This window comes from Lissotriton helveticus, chromosome 6 (assembly GCF_964261635.1).
Source record: "Lissotriton helveticus chromosome 6, aLisHel1.1, whole genome shotgun sequence".
In the NCBI taxonomy this organism is placed as follows: domain Eukaryota; kingdom Metazoa; phylum Chordata; class Amphibia; order Caudata; family Salamandridae; genus Lissotriton; species Lissotriton helveticus.
This window is the reverse complement of record NC_136067.1, coordinates 1,629,265,321-1,629,287,774: the sequence shown is the minus strand read 5'-3', so window position 1 is coordinate 1,629,287,774 and position 22,454 is coordinate 1,629,265,321. Positions and strand designations below refer to the sequence as shown.

Genomic DNA, 22,454 nt, shown 5'->3' with positions numbered 1-22,454 from the left:
AAGCAGTGCATTTTTGGTTGGAAGGTTTTCAGAAAATGGTATGCTTCAACCAACATCCAAGGTTTCTGCTAACCTGCCATTCATCCTCCAGGGAGAAGACAACCTTGATTCTGAGCATGGATCCACAGGCGTTTCCTCTTAAACAATTGTCAATGTACTATTGTCACTATCCTCGATAGATCACATGATAAAAAGCACAAGTGCTTTCACGAATCCACTTTCAAATTACACAGCACCCTAACTTTCTTTCCATTCACCTGTTTTTAGCTCTGCCCCCATTGTTCACTGCCCAGATGCAAAACTTATTTTTGCATTCATGGTTTACTTTATATAAAAACTCTCCTTGAACCAGTATGTGTAAAGCGATGCCAACTGTGCATTCACTACTAATGTGTACTTGTACATTGACCAGACAGCTGTGTTCTCCAGACTAACCTTACCTGTTCCCACAGATGTGGAAGACGCTTGTGACCTTGGTTCTAATGAGAAGAGCCTCGAGGGTGCTAGTGTGGCCAATGGAGATGAATGTACTAACTCTCCCTCTGAACTTGGCATTGCTGGTAATTAGAATGATGCTGTTTCGTGTACTCCCGCATGAATAGACCAATTCCCCATTCTCACAGTTCCTTCTGCATGGCTTGCTTCTGCCTGTGAGTTTTTGTGCTGTGTTTTTAATTGTTTTGATTCACTGCTTTGAACATTTAAGAGACGTGAGTGCAAGATTCCGCCTTTTAAAATTGGGGCAGAATTTAAAAATCAACAGCTTTTTATCAGTATGTAGTACTGCCTTTTTATGGAGAGTATAGGAATGTTTTTGCCTACCGCAAGCAAAACTGTTTACTATTTTCACCAAAAATCTGATGCTTTGCAGTGGAGTTTTGTAAGAACACATGCTTTGCACTGGTAAATATGAATCATTTATGTCTGGCAAAGTGTGGCCTGCTGAGTAATACATATTCCGGGTGTGTCTTAACCTATTTAGGCCCTCGTTTCACTGGACCAGAAAATTCCGACCTTTGCAGAAACCCCGATTTTCATCAGAGGTCGGAATTATAAGTGGTGCAGAGTTGAATCATACCCAATAAATACCAAGTTTGATAAAGTGCTCGGGCACTGTTAATATTCTGCTGGTCAAACGTGCAACTTGCCTGTAACTGGAGGGGAAAAAAGTCCAAGGAATTATCGGAACCTTCAGTTTCTGGCGCAGTAAGCACCAAAAGCTAGACATTATGTCCCATTAATGAGCAAAATACGTGTTATTTATTGCACCCAAAACACCGCAAGCCGTGCGGCGTCGGATTTTACTAATATCCAGGGCCCTCCTAATGTGTGACTAAGTGTTAAAATCGGGCCACAATCCCTGTTTCTTTTTTTTACCTTATGAACTTCAAGGAGCTTAGCGTGCATATGGGGTTGACTGCCATACAGTTGTTTGTTATGCTCATTGTCTAAGAAATGTGTGCTTTTTAGAGCACAATCGGATGGGTAGCTGAGATAGCGCATATGTCTTTGTTTCCGTGTGTTCCTATTGCTCACTGCACAGCAAAAAGAACTATTTAAAATGAAGCAATCTTTTTACAGCTAGAATATATATGGTGAACGTGGGAATTGTATTTATTTGCCAGGACAACATTTGGTACATCTGTAATTCGGAGTATGTCATTCAGCATACTGCAATACATTGCTCTCATGAGAATTTACAATGACTGTATTTAAAAAACCTATTGAACATATAGGTGAATAGGCAGACAACCACCCTTCATAAATTGCCGGAAAGATCAGCCCTTTCGACTACTTTGTATTTCTATAAGTAAATGGCAGCCACTTTTCGTTCCTCAAAGCTACACTTACAGCCGGAGTGAAAGGGCAAAATATATAATCTGAATATGAGCACTGCGAAGAACCCGTGCTTGTCAAGGACTTGCATACTGGTTCCATTATATCGTTCTACTCATTGTGACTTAGTGTTTTGTACAATGATGGCGCCACCAGAGAACTAGCTCCTGTGTTTGCTTTAAAGTGTACTATTTAATTATTTACAGTTTTCCTATAGCACATTACACCCCAGAGGGTGTAACGCGCTTTAGACCGGGGGGGGGGGGGAGGGGTAATATAGATGACATGACTACCTGTGTTGCATATTATGATTATAAAAGTTGCATTTAGTCAATGCAGAAAATAAAGGCTGTTGTTTTACAATATCAGGTTGGGAAGCAAAGGACACAAAAGGCCAGATGAAACTCCTGACAGGCTGCTCTTTTTAATGGCGCTTGTCCTACAACGAACGATGTCTGATTCAGATCTAATTCCTCGTGTTACCATTTCTCTCTCTGGCAGACAGTAAACTCTTCCGTGTATCCCCCTTTAGTTCCAAACATGCTTGAGACGAAGCACAGGTCACTATCTCTTTGACCGCAGAAAGCGCCCGTTTTTGTGATGTGCTGCCATTGCTACTACCAGATCTTCGTTCTCACATGGGTGCTCCAGCCACGCTGGAGAGTGCAGCTCGTGCACAGTAAATGCGTACCCTGTCGGTGCTTCCTAATCCAGGACGCTTTCCCAACTGATAATTAAGTCTGTTGGCACCTGCTCCCCCCTCTGAGGCAGTGACCTGGTCATCACTATGAGTGCGATGGACGCACGAAGACGTGGAGTCGAGTAAGAGGGATACAAAAATGTCAGCTATTACTCAAGGAGCCATGATCTCCGATGATGGACGAAATGTCTCTGCAGCCTTTGAAGACTTCCAGCGAAAAATGGCTTGAGAAAGTTTTATACCAGATCATCCCTGACTGGATTAGTGACCCTGTCACTTGTTGAACCCTTGCCCTGCCCACAGTTTAATTAATGGTTTAGTCCACGTAGCCGTTGTTTTAGAGAAAAAAAAACATTTTTGAAAATAATTACGTATTTGCTTTTATAGGTTTCCTTACGTTTATACAATTTATAGCTGCTGTTTCTTCTTCTCCCATTACACTTATGAAAAAGTATATGTTCCTTACGTCGTATGTAAATACGTTAGACATGCATTCTAAAATTCACTCTGAAGCCAATACTTTCATATAACGTTTTGGATGCGTGCAAGTGCCTTACGATGCTTTGACAGCAAAGCTCACTGTGACGTGAGCTGTTGTGTTTTGGAGTTACTGTTTTCTTTTTGGTACTTTTGCAATTAACTCCAGGTCGGGATGGACTCCCACTGGTGTTCTATCTCACCTTTTCTGCTCGGTTAACCACGCAACTAGTGCAGGTATCCAATGCTCTACTAGAAAAGGGCCTCCTCCCATCGTCTCTGAGAGAGGCCCTGCTTATCTCTATTCCAAAGCCAGGTAGGGATGAGCCATACGGTACCTATCCTCATAGACCCCTGACAATCTCAAACACTGATTAGGAAATATTATGTAAGGATTTAGTGGACTGCCTGTTGTCACTGGTCCCACAGCTTTTGCACTGTGATCAAAATTACTTTGTGCCTGGTAGCAACACTTCTCTCAGTATTGGTAGGCTCCTCAGGGTCATGGAGTCTAGCTCGTGTCCCTGGCCCCAGGCGGCATGCATGGTCTTCAACTGCGAGCGGACCGTTGACTGCCTTAGCTGGCTGTACCTATTCCAGCTAATGTTAGTGTTATGGGCTCGGTAGGTGATTTATTGCAGTGGTTCACCTTTTATATACAGCACCATCGGCGCAGGCTAGAACGTGGAGGCTTATATCAGCGGCCATAGGAATACATGACGGCACAAAGTTGGGTTGTCCACTGTCCCATCTTCTTTTCACCATGGTGATGGAGACATTGGCTATTCTTCAATGAGTGTGTCCACTAGGGAATACCACTTGGAGACAGAACCCAAGCTGTTTCCCTGTATGCTGAAGATATTTTGCTACATCTTCGTGATGTGGTGGTAGGTCATGCAGGTATGTGTACACCCTCAACATCTTTCGTGCCATTTCCAGACTCCGCATAAAATGGCGGAAACCTTGTCTCTGCCCCCTCCGAGCCACGTTGTAAGACCCTGCACTGGATGTTGGAGAGAGATTTTCATGGTAACCCTGCATGTCCTGGTACCTCAGAGTCAGAATATACCATGAGGAAAGTGTCCTGTTCGATGGAAATCTTATCAGAACGGTGTCAGCGATACGCGGGTGGTAATGTTTTGGAAAACACTTTTGTTATCAGTCATTGGCAGAATAGCCCTCTCCAAAATGGTTGTGGTCCCGCACGTTTCATATTACTTTGCTAGCCTCCCTCTCAGGCTGCTGCTTAAGTTTTTCCGCATTCTAGATTTTTTCTTCGGGGACCTGATCTGGAGCAGCAACTGTTATACAGGAACACTGTCCAGGCTGCAGTTACTGATGGACAGGGTGGACTGGCAGCTCCCAATTACGAACATTATTACGTGGTGTGATTGCAGTGGGTGAGCCGCTCATTCGCCGAACGTCCCCTTGATGACAGTGTCTACTCAACGCTCTTGGCACCTGGAGCTCCTCTTGCAACTTTTCTATCCGGCACGAAGTGCGACCCTCCCCTCTCCGTGTGGCCTCCTACATTTTTTGGAGAAGCTTGCACTTGATGGTTCCTGTTGTTCCTTATACTCTAGTCTTCACTCTCCTGGGCTCTCCCCAGAACAAAGGTTATCTAACAACTGCCAGGATTCAAGCCTGGTACAGGCAGGCTTTACCACCTATGAAGACTTATTTAAGAATATCACCCTAATGTCCTCTGCCGAGCTGATGGATCACCAAAACATTCACAGAAAGCAGTTCCTAATGTATTACACATTGACCATTATTCTGAAAACCCATTGGAACACTACTGTTACTAAACCACCGACCCATGTTGTGATACTATAGCTCCATATTATGTGCAGTAGACACCGGTTAGTTAACTGGCTTCCTAAATCAATTGGTGAACACACCCAAATTTCCCCTGGCCTCTGCCAAGTCAAATTGGAAATGGAATATGGACGTGCTCTTATGGATAAAGAGTGAGACAGAGTGCTGGCTTACCTTTCTATGGTTTCCCAAAATGCAATATTTTGTAATGCACAAGGCGTATCTATCGCCTGCCAAGATTAATGAATACTTTACTGGTTCAGGCATGTGCTGCCACCTCTGCATTATTGACATGTGCCATATAGTGTGGTCCTGCCCCTTGTTATCAAATTACTGGTGAGAACTAATTGTACTCTCAACAGAAATAACCATTGTAACTAGTTGGGAGGGGTGCGCCTTGGGGTTATACCAACGTACAAGGAAACATAAAACAATAGCTCGGCATCTTGCTTTGGCACAGCTCTCGGCTTCGCATGCGGTAATGAGCCACTGGGAGGCCACTCTCCCTCCTATGGCTGCAACATGGCAGTAGCCACTGGTTGCATGGGCCACTGTGGGGAGTACCGCCCTGAAAACCGAAAAAGCCAGATGTCTCTGTAAGCATCCTGTTTCTATTCACTGTAATAGTCTGGTGCTCTGCCTCCAAGCAGCTGCTAAAGACAACTCTCTTCCCCCATAAGTGGGCTGGTGCATACATGGCTTTCAGGCTCCCTTTGCTGGGGCACAGCCTTGAATCAGTTCTGCTCTGACCTCTTGCTCAGTTCTGTTTGGCATCCCTCCTTAGCTAGATGTTTGCAAAACCTCGTATCTCTTCTCATCTGACACATATCCGCTGTGTCGCCCCTCCCCCTTCTCTGTTTCTCATATAAGAATTGCAGCTTACTTTCAGGACAAGGTTCTTAAGATATGTTCATGATCTTACCCCCCTTGGTTGGAGTAGAGGAACCGGCCCCTGTGGAACTTACTCAGGACTCAGGGAAGACTCTTTTTACCACCTTTTCACAGATTACGGTTCAACAAACAAAGAAACTTTTGTTGGGCCTAAAATCTGGTGCTCCATCGGACCTGTGCACACCTTCCATACTCAAGGTGGCCATAGATCCAGTTGCCAACTTCCTGTGCAAAATGTTTAATGACACACTTCAATCTGGTTCTTACCCGGAAATCTGGAAGGAAGCTATTGTTTCTCCACTTCTCAAAAAAACCCATGTTGATCCCCAAGATCTGAAGAATTTTTGTTGAGTCCCTCTCTTCCCGGACCCTGCTAAATTCATCAATAACGAATTGATGAATTAAGTTGAATTACAGGAGATCTTGGATCCTTCTCAGAATGGTTTATGCACCGGTTATAGCACTGAGTCTGCCCGGATCGCGGAAAATGATTGTATCCGTGCGCAGGTTGATCAGTGCGGAGTGGCGGTCCTGATAATGCTTGACCTGTCGGCAGCTTTCGATATCGTCTCCGCGGTGCGTAAGGCTCAGTGCTTGCAGCAAGTGGAAATCTCATGGAGTGCCTTGCAGCTTCTCCACTCTTTTATGTCAGACAGGGCCCAGATTGTCAGCTGTAGAAGCTTTAGAGCCAAGGCTTTTAGCCTTCCTTGTGGAGTGTCTCAGGGCTCATCTCTGAGCCCCACTCTTTTTAGTCTTTGTGACCCCATTGGCCAATCTGGTGCGATCTTTTGGCTTTCAGGTGCTCTCTTATGCGGATGATATGCAAATTATCGTATCCATTTCTAAGGACCTGCAATTGGTTGCAGAGAGGTTCAATCCGTGTATGTCAAGTATTATCTGTTGGATGAAGGACAACTCACTCAGGATCAAGGCAGGCAAGACTGAAGTGTTGGTATTGAGTTAAAAAAATTCCAGCTGGTCAAACTTGTGTTGGCCGGCAGTCTGTGTTCCTATCCCTTTTCTGGTTAAAGCAAGCAAAAAATCTGGGGTAATCGTCAACGATGGTCTGAGCTTTGACACACAGGTCAGCCACACAGTTAGAACTTGTTTTTATAGGTTGAGGATTCTGAGAACATTTTTACCTTTCATTCCATCAGAACTGCACTAGTCTATCATCATCTCTAGTCACCTCCCGGTTGGACTATTGCAACGCTCTGTACCTAAACATCAATGCTGTCTCCTTTAACAAGCTCCAAGTGGTACTGAACGCAGCGGTGCAGCTGATTCTTAAAATTCCCAGGTGTCAATATGCCAGGAATGGGATTCAGTCACTGCATTGGCTCCCTATCAGGAAGCATATATGCTTTAAGACTATGAGCATGGTATTCAAGGCAATGCATAGTAAGGGTACACTGCACTTGAAAATGGTACACTCCAGGGAGGTTCCTGAGATCCTCCTCACAGAAAGAACTTGTGACTCCCAGATTCTGCAGGACAAGATGGGGTGGTTGCTCCTTCTCCATAGCGTCCGCCAAGCTATAGAACTTGCTGCCTATCTTATCTCCAGTGTGGACTCTTATCCAGTTTTTAAAAAAAACATTTGAAAACCTGGCTCTTCACATCTTAATGTGCCTGCAGTTGCACTTTCGTCTCTTCTTCAGTATTTTTTGTCTGCTCATCACCTTGACACCCTCGGGTATAAGTGCGCTCTATAAATACTATCCTATCCTATCAGTGATAGTGCATGCACACATTGCAATGTTACGCTTACTCCTTCACCTTGTCTGATGCTATAGCAATTATCTAGTCTCCCCTGTCATTCTGAGAGTAATCACCTTTTGCAATCACTTTTGTGGTTGCCTCTCTGTTACTGTTTTTAGTTGCTATATCCTACGGAGGCATTGATAATGCTAAGCAGATGATACGGTTCCATGATATTGTAAATATGTGTCCGTTGTATGTACAGTTGCTCGGATCCACAATTGCACCTGTATCACTGTCAATTGCTTATGGGTAAACATTACATTTTCAGGCTGGCACCTGTGTGTTTAAAAATGCAATAAAGAAATTTCAAAAAGGTAACTAGATTTGTTCTGCAATGATGGACCTCTCCTTTATGATTGCGTTCTTTGCCACTGTTATTCCTTTAGGAAAGGTACAGTCCCCGTCACCTTTTTCAGCAAATGGGAGATTACATACACGTTGTTGGATTTAAGACAAAAAGATGCTTTGTAACATCAACGTCACACAGGCACCACTGAGTGCTTTACCCCTTCTTCCAGAAGATCCAGATGTTTCTGTGGACTGTTGTCCTTGGCTGCTGCTTGCATTAGTGTCTACATGCATGAAATAGCAACATCAGAAGCTCCGTGGCTGGTACACTTAAGCTAGTGAATCACTGTTTGCATACAAAGATGACCTGCATGAGATAACAGAGATGTTGCTTAATATTACACTTGATCTAGTCCCACTCATTCCACTCATCTACTTTTTGTTAAATACCGTCTTCTATGAAGTGATGTGTTTGTCATTCCAGTGGTAAAGCATGCTGTTTTCTTGGGACTATAGCTAGATGTGTTATTTAAACAACACGCACATTCAACATATTGTTCACCTTTTAATTTTAGCAGAACATTTGCAGTCTTTTCTAGTGTGAATTGATTACTCCATTTGCTGCCTTCTTTCTAAACACTTTTATACAGCAACAGTTTAACTTGTTCTGACTTGTTAAAAAAAAAAAGTTAAAAAAAGAATCCATTATCTTTTAAAGAGCTTTTCATTCATTGACAGACCTTCTTCTCTGCAAATGTAGGGAGGATGGGTAGACCCTACTGTCTGTGGTCACTGATTGTTACCTACGCGTCCACAGCCTTCATGACAACTTCTTCAGTCTAAAAAGAAAGTTGGATGACATAGCTCTTTGGATGAACGAGAGATGTCTGTAAGTGAACTGAATGTGGCAAAACAGATCTTCTCTTTCTGGGCTCAATCCACAAGCTCTCGGTTCGCTGGAAATATCTCTGGAACTTTTCGTCCTGTCTACAACTTTCAGTGAAACTGCTAACATTCTTGGGGTTTTTGTCTCCCGCCTTGATTATGTAGGTGTCATTCTTGGTGGACTAATAAAGATACAGATTAATAAACTACAGTTTGTTAAAAAAATATGGCTTCCTGTCTGGTACTGAGGCTGAAACAATCTGATGGTGTTAGATTGTTAGAGCAGGCCTAGTCGCTCTTCATTGGTTACCTGTAGAAAAACACATCACTTCTAAACTGCATGGTGTACAGATGTCTTAAGGGAACTCCCCGGGTACATGAAGGATACGCAGGCCAGATATATCATAGGGTAGACAGTGAGATCAGCCTGTCAGATGCTACCAAAAATTCCTAGTATTCAGTCTCATTGGAAAGATGATTGACACTTTTTCCATTGGCCCTAAAATAAGCAACTCATTAGCAGATGATAATAATCTAAAGACAGCCCTTTACAGGCTCAAAAGGCATTCAAAACGTGTTTGTTCAATCATTTATTCTAAGCTTTATTGGCTCTCTTGGTGATTGCACAGCGACTTGTTGTATAGCATGTTTTTTAAAGTGTTCGTGTTGCTTAACTTAATGTAATGTTAACATTATTAATAAACAAAAAGAACTAATTTAAGTCTGAATACAGGTTTGCCCATGGGACATACCATGTGAGTTCTTTGTCATGTGTTAAAGAGAACATTTCCTTTTCTGCAGCTTTGGCATTACATTACGTCAGAAGCCAGGCATACAACGCCCATAGGACTAAAAGGGCTTTAGCCACCCACATGCCGAGTGTCTCAGCGCTGGCTGCTGCAGCTTGAGCTGCTGTGGCATAAGCTGGGCAGTGTCTGAAGTCTTATCTCAGCCACATCTCCTTTTTCACAGATCTTTAAAAGACCATTTGTATGACTTTTGTGAACTGGTTAGCTAGGCATTTTTTAGGTCTTGCCCAGGCAGAGCATGTGCTGTCTCAAAAAGACATGCTGTATCTAGGATATGGGCTTCAAAAAACGCCCATGATTTTCATTGGTTCCTCTGACTGTCCTTTAAAATGCTGGCTTTTCATTGATGTATACACTTAGTAGTCCCTCCTTTTGGAATTCTGTATCCTCCCATGAGGACTGCCCCTCTTACATGTGCTGTTACTCATTATTTATTACGTTTGCCGCACTCTTTTTTCCTTTTTGCTTGTTTAAGTGCAGGAACTGCACGCGCCCATGCTTGCTCCCTCTCCCCAGATGCAGCTGACTCCTCCTCCTTGTTCGCTCCCTGCCGTCTCCGTGTCAGATCTCAATTAATATTTGAGCTTTCCTGCTGTGATTGCAGACTTTATTTTTTGGCCTAATTTAAAATTGAGATAAAGCATCCCCCTGTCTGCCAAAGGGCCGCTATTTGTGGAATACAATTGAAGTGTGCAAACACCTACACGTGAACACACAGTCGCTCATGCCCAAAGCATACATACAAAAAAACATCTCTAGTCCTCCCTCTCCACCAGGGCCCTGCTCAGCGCACAGCCCCACGCCTTCCTCCATGTAAACGGTAGGCAGCAGCACCAAATCTACCCGGCCTGAGAGAGAATATCACCACCAGGTACGTGACTACCTCAATTTAAAGTGAGCCTCCAGCATAACCTGCACCACTCTAGACCACCCACTAACTGTAGGAGGACGGCTCGACTAAAAGCACGAGCGAAGTCCTTAAAGCAATCAGAACTTCAGAATTCGCGGTGTTCTACTGGGATTGGCTGCCATGCCTAGAGTGCTCCAATCCTAGATCATTTAAATATGTGCAGTATCTCCCACTCTTAGATGACTCTGGAATATGTTTAAGCTTAGGGATTGGTTTCTGTGCTACCCGGAAGTGCTAAAGTTACAGACAAAATTACATCCATTAAAAGTTCAGCATGGTGCGACAGATATTAGGTTTCTTTCATGGGCGATCCATAGAAGTAGCAGACATGTGGTCACCTTATGCTTTTCTGGGACATACTGAGTTTGCTCTAAACTACTTTTCACCATTTATGGTTTTTGTGAATACTAGACAAAAAATACAAACCACACTCCCCAAGGGTGGCTTTGGCGATGCCTTTACCTTGGCAGACCATAGTCAAGGGTCGGCTGACACACATAATTTCACACTGGAATATATGCAGTTTTACTATGCACCAAACTACTTTACACCATTTCCATGTTAGCAAACAATGGATAAAGCCATACACAAGCTATAGACATCATGCACTCCATGGTCAGTGTGGAGAAAGACCATGCCTTGGCCGAACACAAACATTTACCCTCTGAAATACTCAACACAAGTCACAACACATTATTGTGACATATGGATCTTGACTTTGCACCGATCAGTGGGCACCATTTTTCCGTGTTCACAAACAATAGAAAAATACAACACACAAGAGATACACAACACACTCACCAATATTATTTCGTATCAAAACACAACATTGTTCACAAACATTTCAATACAGAAACAGAAACACACAAACAATTCCTGTATGTTTGAGCCGATTGGGTGGTCCTGAATGAGGAAGAAGTGCTAGGGGAGCAAGTAAAAGTTGTATTGCGAACAGATGTTTTAAAAATATTTCCTTGACCCAATGACTCATTGGACATAAGAAACGATGGTTAAAGGTAATATGCTTCCTCTCATTGTTATCTTTATAACTGAAGAAGAGTGCAGCTCGACATATGTTATACTTTATTTTAAGGTTTATTAATGTACAACTACATTCTATCCGTTGTACTAAGTTCTCTAAACAGTTTCGCCTATGTATCATATATGTCCTATGACATTTTATAGGCATAAGCACATTAATACTATAGTCGCATGTTTATATATTACATCACATGGATTAACAGAAGTTATGTATCAAGAAGTTCCTAAAACAGTTGTTTAGTGGATGTTTGTTGAGGGGTGTAAAAGTGGTTTCACACTATCTGCATCGGACTTTACCCCATGCCATCAATCAGTTCACTATTTTATTTAGTGGGGACAGTTACTCTACATATATTCAACACAGCCACATTTAGTCTATTGACATCCTTATCTCTTATTTTTTGTGATCAATTAATGTCGAAGTGGGTCCCAAAAGTAACAGGGTCTGGCTGCAGGACTGTCCTGATTGAGTAAATATCTGCTATATCTTATAGTATATTAGGCCTTGAATCCAATATAAATAATGGCGATAGTTTGCTCATCCATCTCATTGCGACCCTCTGCTTCGCAAGTAACAATTCCATGGCCACAAGTCTTTATATGGACTTGGGGCTTCTGCTATGTAGCTAAACATTGCAGTTAATAGGGATCAAGTTAAATACGAATTCCCCATTTCATTCAGTGAAGTGAAACAGTACTTCATGTAGCGCGCAATGGTCGGACATTACCATACATCATGTATACAATCAGCCGCATCAGTACCAGCTGTAGTATATGGTTTGTAATTATCGTTAATGCAAATATAATGTATCAAATTCTTATGTGAAATGTCAAAATCTATGTAAAAATTCGAAATACACTAATATACAATTGCTATTAAATGGAATCTTCTTGTAGAGTCCAGCTATTGTAGTAGAGATGCTTATTTCGGAAGAAATCCCCCATAAAATGAAATATAATATTCATATACAAACATCATTAAAAATTCTTAGACACAATTCCCCCAAATAATATCATCAGCCACTCTATAAACAAAAGTAAAATACATTGTCACTTACAACGCCAAACAAAAACGCATAAGTATAGCACATTGTCATTTAAGGTCAATAGCTCTAACTAAAAAATGCGAGACCTATTTCATTGAAAACGCTTGTTTTCACTGGTTCCAGTACCCCCTGGGCCCCTATTCTGCCAATTCCTTAAATTTGTATTTTTTTACTGCCAGAGTGGGAGAATTCATTTAGTGAAAAGGCAACTCAGGAGTAGGGATGCCACCTTTCCAAAAGAAAAATACTGGCCATCTGTTTTGTTTAAAGAGTCTGCAAAGTTCTCTCCTCGTCACTAAGTAGGCCTGTAAATAAAAAGGTATGCATTGATTTGTAACGTGATTTTTCTGTCTTTAATTGTTAGTCGAGGATAATTAATGCAGCCCTAGAACACATTTAAAAGTGCTTTCTATTTATATTTGCTGTTTGAAGTATGCACAGATAAGTGCTAAAAATACCAGCTATATGTGATTTTGCTTATTTTTATACTGGCTTGGACATCAAAATACCAGTGGGGCTGGTAGAAATCTGACCAGCTGGCAATCCAAATCAGGAAACTGAAAGTTTGTTGCAGGATCAGCACGTTATTTATTTCCTTCACCCTCCATCCCTGATTGATGCCATAATAGTAAGAGTTTAACTTATATCTGAAACCCTACTCCAGCCATCAATACAATGCTGAGTTACTTCAGGAGTCTGAGAATACATCCTGCATTCAGACTACTCACTCCTCATTCTCACTGCTCATCCTTCACTTTCACACTCACAGCAGTCACACACCACTCACCCTGCACGCACACTCCACTCCACTCACTTGTCACTTTCACTGTTCACCCTACACTCACAGTGATCACATGGCACTCACGATGTTACCCTGCACTCACACTGCTTAAGCTCCTCTTTCCTTGCGCTCACACGAGCACACCGCTCAACCTGCACTCATGCCGCACGCCATTAACTCACGCCATTCTCCATCCACTTACCCTGCGGTCACATGAGCACACCGCTCACCCTGCACTCACAGTGATCACACTGCACTCACACCATTCACCATGCATTCATGCTTTTCACCCTGCACTTACACAAGCACACTGCCTACCCTACAAGCATGTGACACTTCTCTCACCTGTCACTCTCACTGCTCACTCTGCAATCTCACTCAAGCATATCACTCACCATGCATTCATTCCTCCCACTCTGCACTTTTACATGCACCCAAAGTCATATGTCACATCACTCACCCTGTAGTCACTCCTCTCACCCTACTCTCACACTGTCACATCGCTCACTGTTCACTCGCATAGGCACTCCTGTCACTCAAACAGCTCACCCTTCACTCACATGGGTACAGCACTCACCCTGCACTCAACACCATGCAAACAAACACAGCATTCCCCTTGGAGTCACACCACTCACCCTGCACTTCCTCCTCTCAGTCTGCACTTCCTCCTCTCACTCTGCACTCATACAGACAAACCTCTCAGCCTGGATTCATATAGGCACTCTGTTCATCCTGTCAGCACCCAGGGACAATAGTCTGCTGAAACTCATAGGGACACACCGCTCGATCTGCACTAACTCTTCTCACCATGCACTCACCAGTCACTCTCACAGATCCCCGTCTCTCTCTCCACTCACCCTGCACCACACACAGACACACCACTCACCCTGCATTTACACTGGTCAAACCACTGTGCACTCAGTCCTCTTTCTCTGCATGCACTCCTTTCACTCGACACTCACATGGCCCTCCTCTCCCATTGCATTCATGTGGCTCACCCAACATTCACATCGGCACATTTTTCACCCTACCCTTGCTGCACTCACTCATACTATTCACCATCACCCAGCCCTAAATTACATGAGCACACCTCTTACTCTGCACATATAAAAATTACGCAACTCTCTTGAATATACTCCTATTTCTACAAGGGCACCCACAGAATACCTGTTATTTCTGTAGTACTAGTTGCCTACTTAATTCCATCTGCAACAACAGGGCTGGTGCAAGATGGGAGAGTGAACTGAGAATGTGGAATGGCCCAAGGAGGGAGACTAGTGCTGAGCCTTTGGGGGATAATACTGGATTGATCGTGTAACACTTTAAGCCATTCCTACCTTTCTGTTCACCACAATGCTTCATTCCGGGACATGTTTTTTATACTTTGTAAGTTGGGTCTCAAAACCACCAGCATGTAAAGTGTTACTGGATAAAATCCATGGTTGCCAAAGAAGTCATTTCATAAGATCAGTTGGATTCTGTGATATTACATGGTAGAACATTGATTAGTTCTTTTACAATACTGTTAGTGCTTGAGCCACATGTGAAACCAAATATAAGCCCAGTACAGGTATTTTAAGGAAGTGCATTTTCATTCACATTATACTTGTAACAAACATTGACACAGCAATATATTATTATTTTTGAACAGCGAAAAGATAATATGTTTTTATAAAGCTTCACTAAAAGGCAAGGCAGGCCTAGCAGAAGCAGCAGGCCAAGCTTTTCACCATAAAAGCAGATTGACTTATGGGAGTGTGAGTGGCAGTGTGTCTGTGTATGAGTGTGGCCGAGTACAAATGTACGAAAGAGTGCAAGTGATATAGTCAGAATGTGTGTTTGAGTATATGTGTGTTATGCTTGCAAGTATGCTTCTGGTCTGGCATACTGGAGGTTCTTTTTGTCTTTTGGCCAAGGACACTAATAGCATATGGATGGGAGGTCTTGCATGTCAGGGGCTGGCAAACTGCAGCCTCCGACATGCTTCTATTGAGACACCATCATTGGCTGTGGCGACTTGAGCTGACTAACTGAGAAAGCTTCTAGCCCAGTCATACCCAGTGGCAGGGACAGAGAACACACACCACCACACCTGGCTGAAGGCCCTGACGTGATGCACATAATTCTTAGCATAAGGGGTGGATCCACAGCAAAATGTTGGAACTGATATTTGAGGTAACTCTTGTCATAAGATTTCCTGTACTCATTTTACATGGGGTATCTGATAGAGACTATTAGCTACAGATTCCTTAACGTAGAATTATCCCCAGGTGTGAGACTGGATCCAGAAAACTTTTTGCCAAAGCATCCCTGCGCACCGGGGGGACAGCATAACACGACTCCACCCAGGCGTTGTCCGCGTACGTGACGTCAACGAGGTCACATAAGTTCCACCCCAGGGCGCCTACGTCAGTTTTTTTCTTTTCCACATGCAACGCGGATCCGGATCATGCTCCGGGCCTGTTCAGGCCTTTCCCTTTCACTTATTGCGTGTGTGTGGGAACAGTGTGCGAATGCCTTCGGGCTGTAAGACGTGCTCGTCTTGTGCGCGCCAGATGTCGGCAACCGATCCTCACCCCATCTGAATGTGGTGTTTGGGGAACATCACGACTCCACTGATTGTGAGGCGTGCCAGCAGATGAAACCGAAGTCCCGGTGGGGGCGCCAGATGAAACTTCTCTCAGCTCGCATGTCCAGGTCAGCGTCGTCACCACGCCCGGCCTCTGTGGAGGGTTTTCGGAAACGCTGCCTCCGTCTTCGACATCGTCCTTCTCCAAGGCCGCAAGAGCATCGCTCACCTGTCAGTAAGTGTTGCAGTTTGTCCCCGAGGGCTAGTTCCCGGCCTGTCGGGGGCGCGGGCTCACGCCGGGTGGTGCGGCCCGTGTGTTATCCGCCATTTCCCAGTGTGGGGGCAACTAGAGCCCAGATGGAGAGATATGTGGCGGCTTTGCAGGGCTCGCTGGCTTCTCCTCCTCCTTCTTCCCCTCCTGGGACGTCAGCGGATCCCTTGCAGTGTGCGGGGCCCTCCGCGGCGGCCCCGGCGCCGACTGGTTCCGATCCAGGTCCGGATCATGTGGTGCCGTTGGGGTGCGGCCCTTTGTGGGTCCCTCCTTCGACCACGGTGCCTCTGCTTCCCTGCAAACTCCAACAGGAGTCCCTGTGGTGTTGCGGGAGGTCGCCGGGACTCAGATCGCACCCCCGAGTCCCACTCGGTCCTCTGGACAGGCGGTGGCCATGTCCGAGGCCGAGGTGACGCCGCTTAGGCGTCGGCTGCTGCTGGCCCTGGCGGCGCCACAGGGGCTGGCAGAGGGCCCATCTCGTCCAGTCACAGGCCGAGGTTGGCGGGGACCCCTTGTCCTTCCTCGGGTCCCTCTCGCCCCTCCAAGCAGGCGGCTGCTTCGTCGGAGGTCGGGTTGACGCCTTTCCGGCGCTGGTTCCTCGCCGCCCCGGCTCAACCTCGGTCTCGTGCGACGAGCGCTGAGGCGGAGGTCGTTCCGGTGTCTCCCCTAGCGTCGGACGACGATGCCCTGTCTCAAATTGTGGACTCCACGGCACCAGGCCAGCGTCGGCCGTTGACTCGTCCTCGGACGCCTCTTCTCCAGAGGTTCGACGCTTGCTGGTGTTATCCTCACCAGAGACGGGCTGACGCGTCGTAGCTTTTTCTCCGTCATCTAAGGATGGCTCCTTGCCGTACCGCGGCCGTCGCCGGAGGCGCCACAGGTCCTCCATTCCTTGGTCCCTCTTCCTCCTGTCTGAACCTGGCCCTTCCTTCCTCCGGTTGGCTTGGGGGACCGCCGCCTTAGCCTGCAGCCGTCGCCTACTGAGGAGCTGTTTTCCTCACTGTGGGACCCTACGGAGGCGGGTGCGGCCTTCGCTCGCGCTGTTTCCACGGCTGTGGGAATTTTGCGCATGGGTGATCCAGCTGCCCATTTTCCTGCGGATCATCTTCTGGAGGTTCTCCATCAGGGCTCTGGTAGTAGGGAGCTGCTGCTTCCCTTCGAGGGTTCGCTCCATTCTTCTCTTTTGGGGACTTGGGGCCCTCCCGCCACGGGGGATCTGGTGCACCAACACCTTCTGCACCGCCACCATCCGGCGCCGTGTGATCTGGTGTGTCTTTCCCTCCACCCCTCTACCAGAGGCCCTCTTTTGCAGAACGCCTTTCCCTCTCTGACGCCGCTGTTGTCTCCCCCGTTATGGGAGGCTCACTGGCTGGACTCCGGGGGCCACACTACACCAATGCGGGCTCCGGTCTGCTGCGAGCACCCCCTGACCGTTGTCTCCGATGTTTAAGGGACAATGCAAGTCCTGACTGGGCTGCAGCCTAAGTGCGCACCTCCTCCCAAATCCTCACAGGTCGGACCGCTCACGGCTCTCTGCGTCTCGGGCCGGCTCTCTCACACATCTCCTTGTACCACCCTCCTGTGGGGGCGCGGCGTGTGCAGATTTCCGGGTCCGGAAAGCGAGGCCCAGTCACAGGCGCCCCGCCCGGCCGATCGAGGCTGCAGTCCTTCTGCTGCTCACCGCCCCTCCGCTGTACGCCACGGAAAATCGCTCCACGGGCCCTGCTTCGGCCACTGCTGACCCCCGGGGGTGCCACTGGGGCATCAACCACCGCCCTGTGTCACTAGTTCTTGCAATGCAGGAGAAATGTCGAATTAAGGGGATATACGCCGGAGCAATCACAAAACGCGTACGCCATGGTGCCCCTGCAGGCCACGCCCCCCCTGGATCAAGTCTGATGCCTGGGAAATTCAAAGGATCTACAGCTACATATTGTCTCTACTAAATAATGCATTACCAAAGGTAAATAACTTGTTCGTTATGGGCAAGACAGTCAATGGACATTCTTAAACTGAGGTTCAATGTCATATTCTGCTCTTTTATTCTTTATGGAAAAGATCAAGGTGTGTGAACATACATCACATAGTTTCAATGGTGGCTGAATATTACTGCTGGCACACACTTATAATATCCAAAGAGTTAATGTGTATAATTCGCACTTGTCTCTACTGCGGTGCTCCAAAAGGAAGGGTGGCCACCTGACAACCTCAACGAACCAAACAGGTTAAAAAATAATAAGAAAAACATCCTCAAGCACACAAAATCAAGAAGTCAACTGTAATGATATCCTCAATCCATCCTTCATTGTAATCCTCATGTTTCCAGTTTCCAGTTGTCACATTTTGAGCCTTTTTAGCAAACACATGTTTCGTCGAGAAGGCCTGTCACCCAAGACCTCTTCAGGGCTAAAAAAATAAAACCAAATCAATATTTACACAAGACAATCTCCTTTGTAATACAGTACCATTGTTACCCTTCACCGCGTGACAAAACTATATGCAAACTGAACAAACTGAAAAAGAAAATAGTCCTATTGAAGCGCCCTGTGCGAAACCCCTCAGCAACATTAAAAATTAGTATTAAAATCACAACTTCTTAAGTCCAAATATATAAGAAATATAGTTTAAAATTGTAGACACCAAGGAATACATAATCACCCATCTGTGACACATACAGATTGCCTCTCCATCACCATGTGTAAATATATATATTATGAGCTTACATGAACTTAAACAACTATAAACCCAACAATCACATACCTTAAAATCACTGATTGCTTGTTATGATACTCGAGTAGAACATTTAAAAATATAGGTGGGAGTTCACTCAATTGTCCAACCCATTCCTATGTATCAGAAAAAAAAGTATAGAGTGAAGACCATGTGTTCACTCAACTAATTAGAAGTGTAATCTTTCATATACAAAAAACATTTCTCATAACACCTGAGGGTGACAATAGCATATAAATAACTGTTTCTATTAAGTGGACATAAATACACGCTGAGTTAATAGCTCTACACTCCATGCCAAATAAGAAAATATTTAGCAAACCAAAATTCACATAGTACAAGAACAGTAATGTCCAACCTGAGGAAACGCAATTAAAGACACAAGCGCAGCCACCTACTCACTCTCACCTAAACCGATGTGCTCAAAGTCCACCGTAGCTCTTGTGACATAACTCTATCATCAATAAACTACAGTTAAACTGCTGTCATTCATTATTGCCTAACATTCTATGGTTGCTATAAAATCTCCAGCAAAAAATATATCCCATTCCGATATAAATATCTATCTATATCCATGCCTACTGGCGAGAGCTCCCAAAATCGTTTCCTTGTGTAATACAGCATCCTAATCTGGCGCCATTTTACCTCATTTAAATAGTAGCAGCAGTCAACAACCGACACTCCACTCTATGCTCGAAACAGTCGCCATCTTGAAACTGCAACCAATACACTGGCGATCCTATGTCCGGTGACTCTCTACTCCCGAATGAAATACAATGAATGAATACGCACTTGTATAGCTCATGGTTAACCAAGGGCATCCCAGCGCTTCCTGTGGCACCTTATCATTCACCCCGTTCATGGAAAGAGGAAAGTCTTTAACTGCTTCCTGAACCTAAGATAATCGGATTCAAGACGGATGTCATCTGGAAGGTGGTTCCAGAACTTGGCCGCGTTGTATGGAAACCGTCGGCCTCCAGTCCGTGTCCGATTGATCCTAGGGACCACATGTAGTTGCTTATTGTTGGATCTGAGACTCCTGTTGGTGCGATAAAATTGCACTATGGACTGAATCAGAAGGGGGCCATTACCAGCAATGGACTTGTGAACGATACACATTGCCTTGAACCTGATTCTTTCCTGAACAGGAAGCCAGTGCAGCCGCCTGAGGGCCAGCTTAGCAGAATTAAGTTTTGAGACCTTCATTAAGAGAGATGCCGCGCAGTTCTGGATAATCTACAGGATCTTTGTAGTTCCTTGTGGTGCATCCAAGTAAACTGCATTCGCGTAGTCCAACCGGGATAGAATGAGAGCCTGGACCAACATGCGCCTGGCTTCAAACGGAAGAAGAGGAAGAATCCTCCTTATCAACCTGAGAAGACCATAGCAGCTAGCAGCAACTTTACGTGCTTGAACTGTGAAGTTCAGGTTACAATCAAACCAGACGCCCAGACTCTTAATCTGTTTTTTCGGATTGGGAGGGGACCAAGACAGCTAGGCCACATGGGATCTAAATTCCTGGGGGGCGCATGGCCCAGTATCATAATTTCAGTCTTGGAACCATTTAGTTTAAGAAAGGACAGATCCATCCACTCAGAAACCTTCACAAGGCAAGAAGTTAGACCCGAGTCAGCTTTGTCTTGCGGACTAAGAAACACCCCCAACTGGGTGTCGTCAGCATAGGTAACAGTATGGATCCCCCAGGGGAGTACCACGTTCGCAAGGGACCTCATGTAGATATTAAAAATGGTGGGACTCAAAGAAGATCCCTGGGCAACTCCATACTGTAAAGGAATCTGCTTCGAGAGACCATCTTCTTCAAAGACCGCAAATGATCTATCTGCCAGGAAGGACTGCAACCATTTCAGGGCAGTGCCAGCTATCCCCACCTCCCTGAGTCTTTGGATCAAAATTTGATGGTTTACAGTATCAAAGGCTGCGCTGGGATCTAACAAAATATTAGCAGTGCAGCCTCCGTTGTCCAAGATTTTCCTAGACTCTTTTCCACGGCAAGAAGGTCGGTCTCCGTGCCCTGATGGCATCTGAAGCCGGTCTGGGTGGGGTGGAGGCAGTTATTTTCCTCCAGGAAAGCTGTCAGTAAGGTGTTGACATACTTTTCTGCTAATTTGCCAATACCTGGCAGCAAAGAAATGGGGCGATAGTTGGCCCAATCATCAGGATCTAAATTGGGTTTTTTCAAAAGAGCTTTAACTTTTGCTTGTTTACAGAAAAGAGGTACCTGCCCCCTTAAAAGGGAGGAATTTATTATGTTCTGAATAACAGGAGAGACAATCTCTAAGACCAGATTAAGCATAGCCGGCGGAGCAGGATCCGCCGGGGATCCCGATTTAAGTTGCCTCAAAAGTTCCTGCAAAGATGGTAGAGTCAGTGGAGCAAAATCCTCCAACATAACTTGTTGCGTGGGCAATGAAAGGTTTATATCCAGATGGTTTGCTGGAATATAGAATAGATGTTATGAACTTTGGTAGAAAAGAAATTCGCTATCTCGTCACAGCGCTTTTGAGCAAAATCGCATTCAGTGGGAGGACTAGGAGGGGTAACCAGGGATTTTACAATTTAAAAAATTTCCCATGGGGAATTAGATGAAGAAGCAATTTTTCCATGGTAATAATTAGCCTGAGCAGTTTTTGTTTCCCTTTTATAAAGCTTAAGTGCTTCTCTATATTTATTCTTGCCCATCTCTGTAAAATCCTTCCTCCATTTCCTTTCATATTGCTTACAGGATTGGTTGAGCTCTCTGAGTTTAGAAGAGTACCAGGCTTTCTTATTGGACCCAATTCGATGACATAATTCTTTCTTAGGAAGAACTGAGTCCAAAGAGGACTCCAGCCAACTGTTGAAATTTGCATTAGCCATCGTAGGGTCTGCATGAGGAGGAGGTATAGAATTTGTGAGATTGGTTGCCCAGAGAGTTTGGACCATATGCGGCCAAACTTTTTAGTCCTAACAAATGGCTGTAACAGATATTGAGGGGTCCAGGTAAAAGATAGTAAGAAATGGTCAGACCAGGGAACCACAATGGACTCAACCAAAGTAATATTCGTGAGATTCGTAAAGAAAGGATCAAGCAAATGGCCTAGGATGTGAGTAGGGCTGGTCACAATTTGTTTAAATTGAAACGTTTCCAGGCCTTCAATGAGGTCCTGTGAAGTGGGAGAGTCAGGGTCATCCAAATGTATATTCAAATCACCCAAGATCGAAAAATTGGAAGTAAGATTCGTCCCATTGGTAGCTATATCTGGAAGATAGTTGCAAAAATGACCCAATGCTCCTGGAGGATGGTATATAAGGATTCCTGAGAAAGTACAGGTAGGTGAAAAACTTATACCAAAGGATAGGCTCTCACAGTCAGCTAAAGGGCTAGTGGTGGATCTACATCTGTAAACATTTTTGTATATAATAGCAATCCCACCGCCACGGCCACTGGCCCGATCTTGCCTACGAATGCAATAATTAGAAGGAAGAGCTTGAACCACATCAGCATCAGTAAGAGAGCCGGTGAATATGATCAATTAGGACATCAAATATAATATTACCAACCCAAAATAAACATATGCTGTCTAGTTTGCATTCAACACCATAACAAGAAGTGCTAAGGCAATTAGCACAAACATTAC

General features: G+C 44.9%; 1 protein-coding gene across 6 annotated transcripts in view; it reads left to right on the top strand.

The window, feature by feature from the left end:
- The window catches only part of EHBP1 (EH domain binding protein 1), a 2,232,712-nt gene that overhangs the window by 1,692,159 nt on the left and 518,099 nt on the right, over window positions 1–22,454 (top strand). For 3 of the 6 annotated variants that reach the window (XM_078649456.1, XM_078649457.1, XM_078649455.1), the window contains one exon: window positions 453–560. The exons of the other annotated variants lie outside the window; for them this stretch is intronic. In XM_078649456.1, coding sequence (XP_078505582.1) covers window positions 453–560 — 108 coding nt within the window. The remainder of the gene's footprint in view (window positions 1–452; window positions 561–22,454) is intronic. 6 annotated transcript variants of the gene reach the window in all.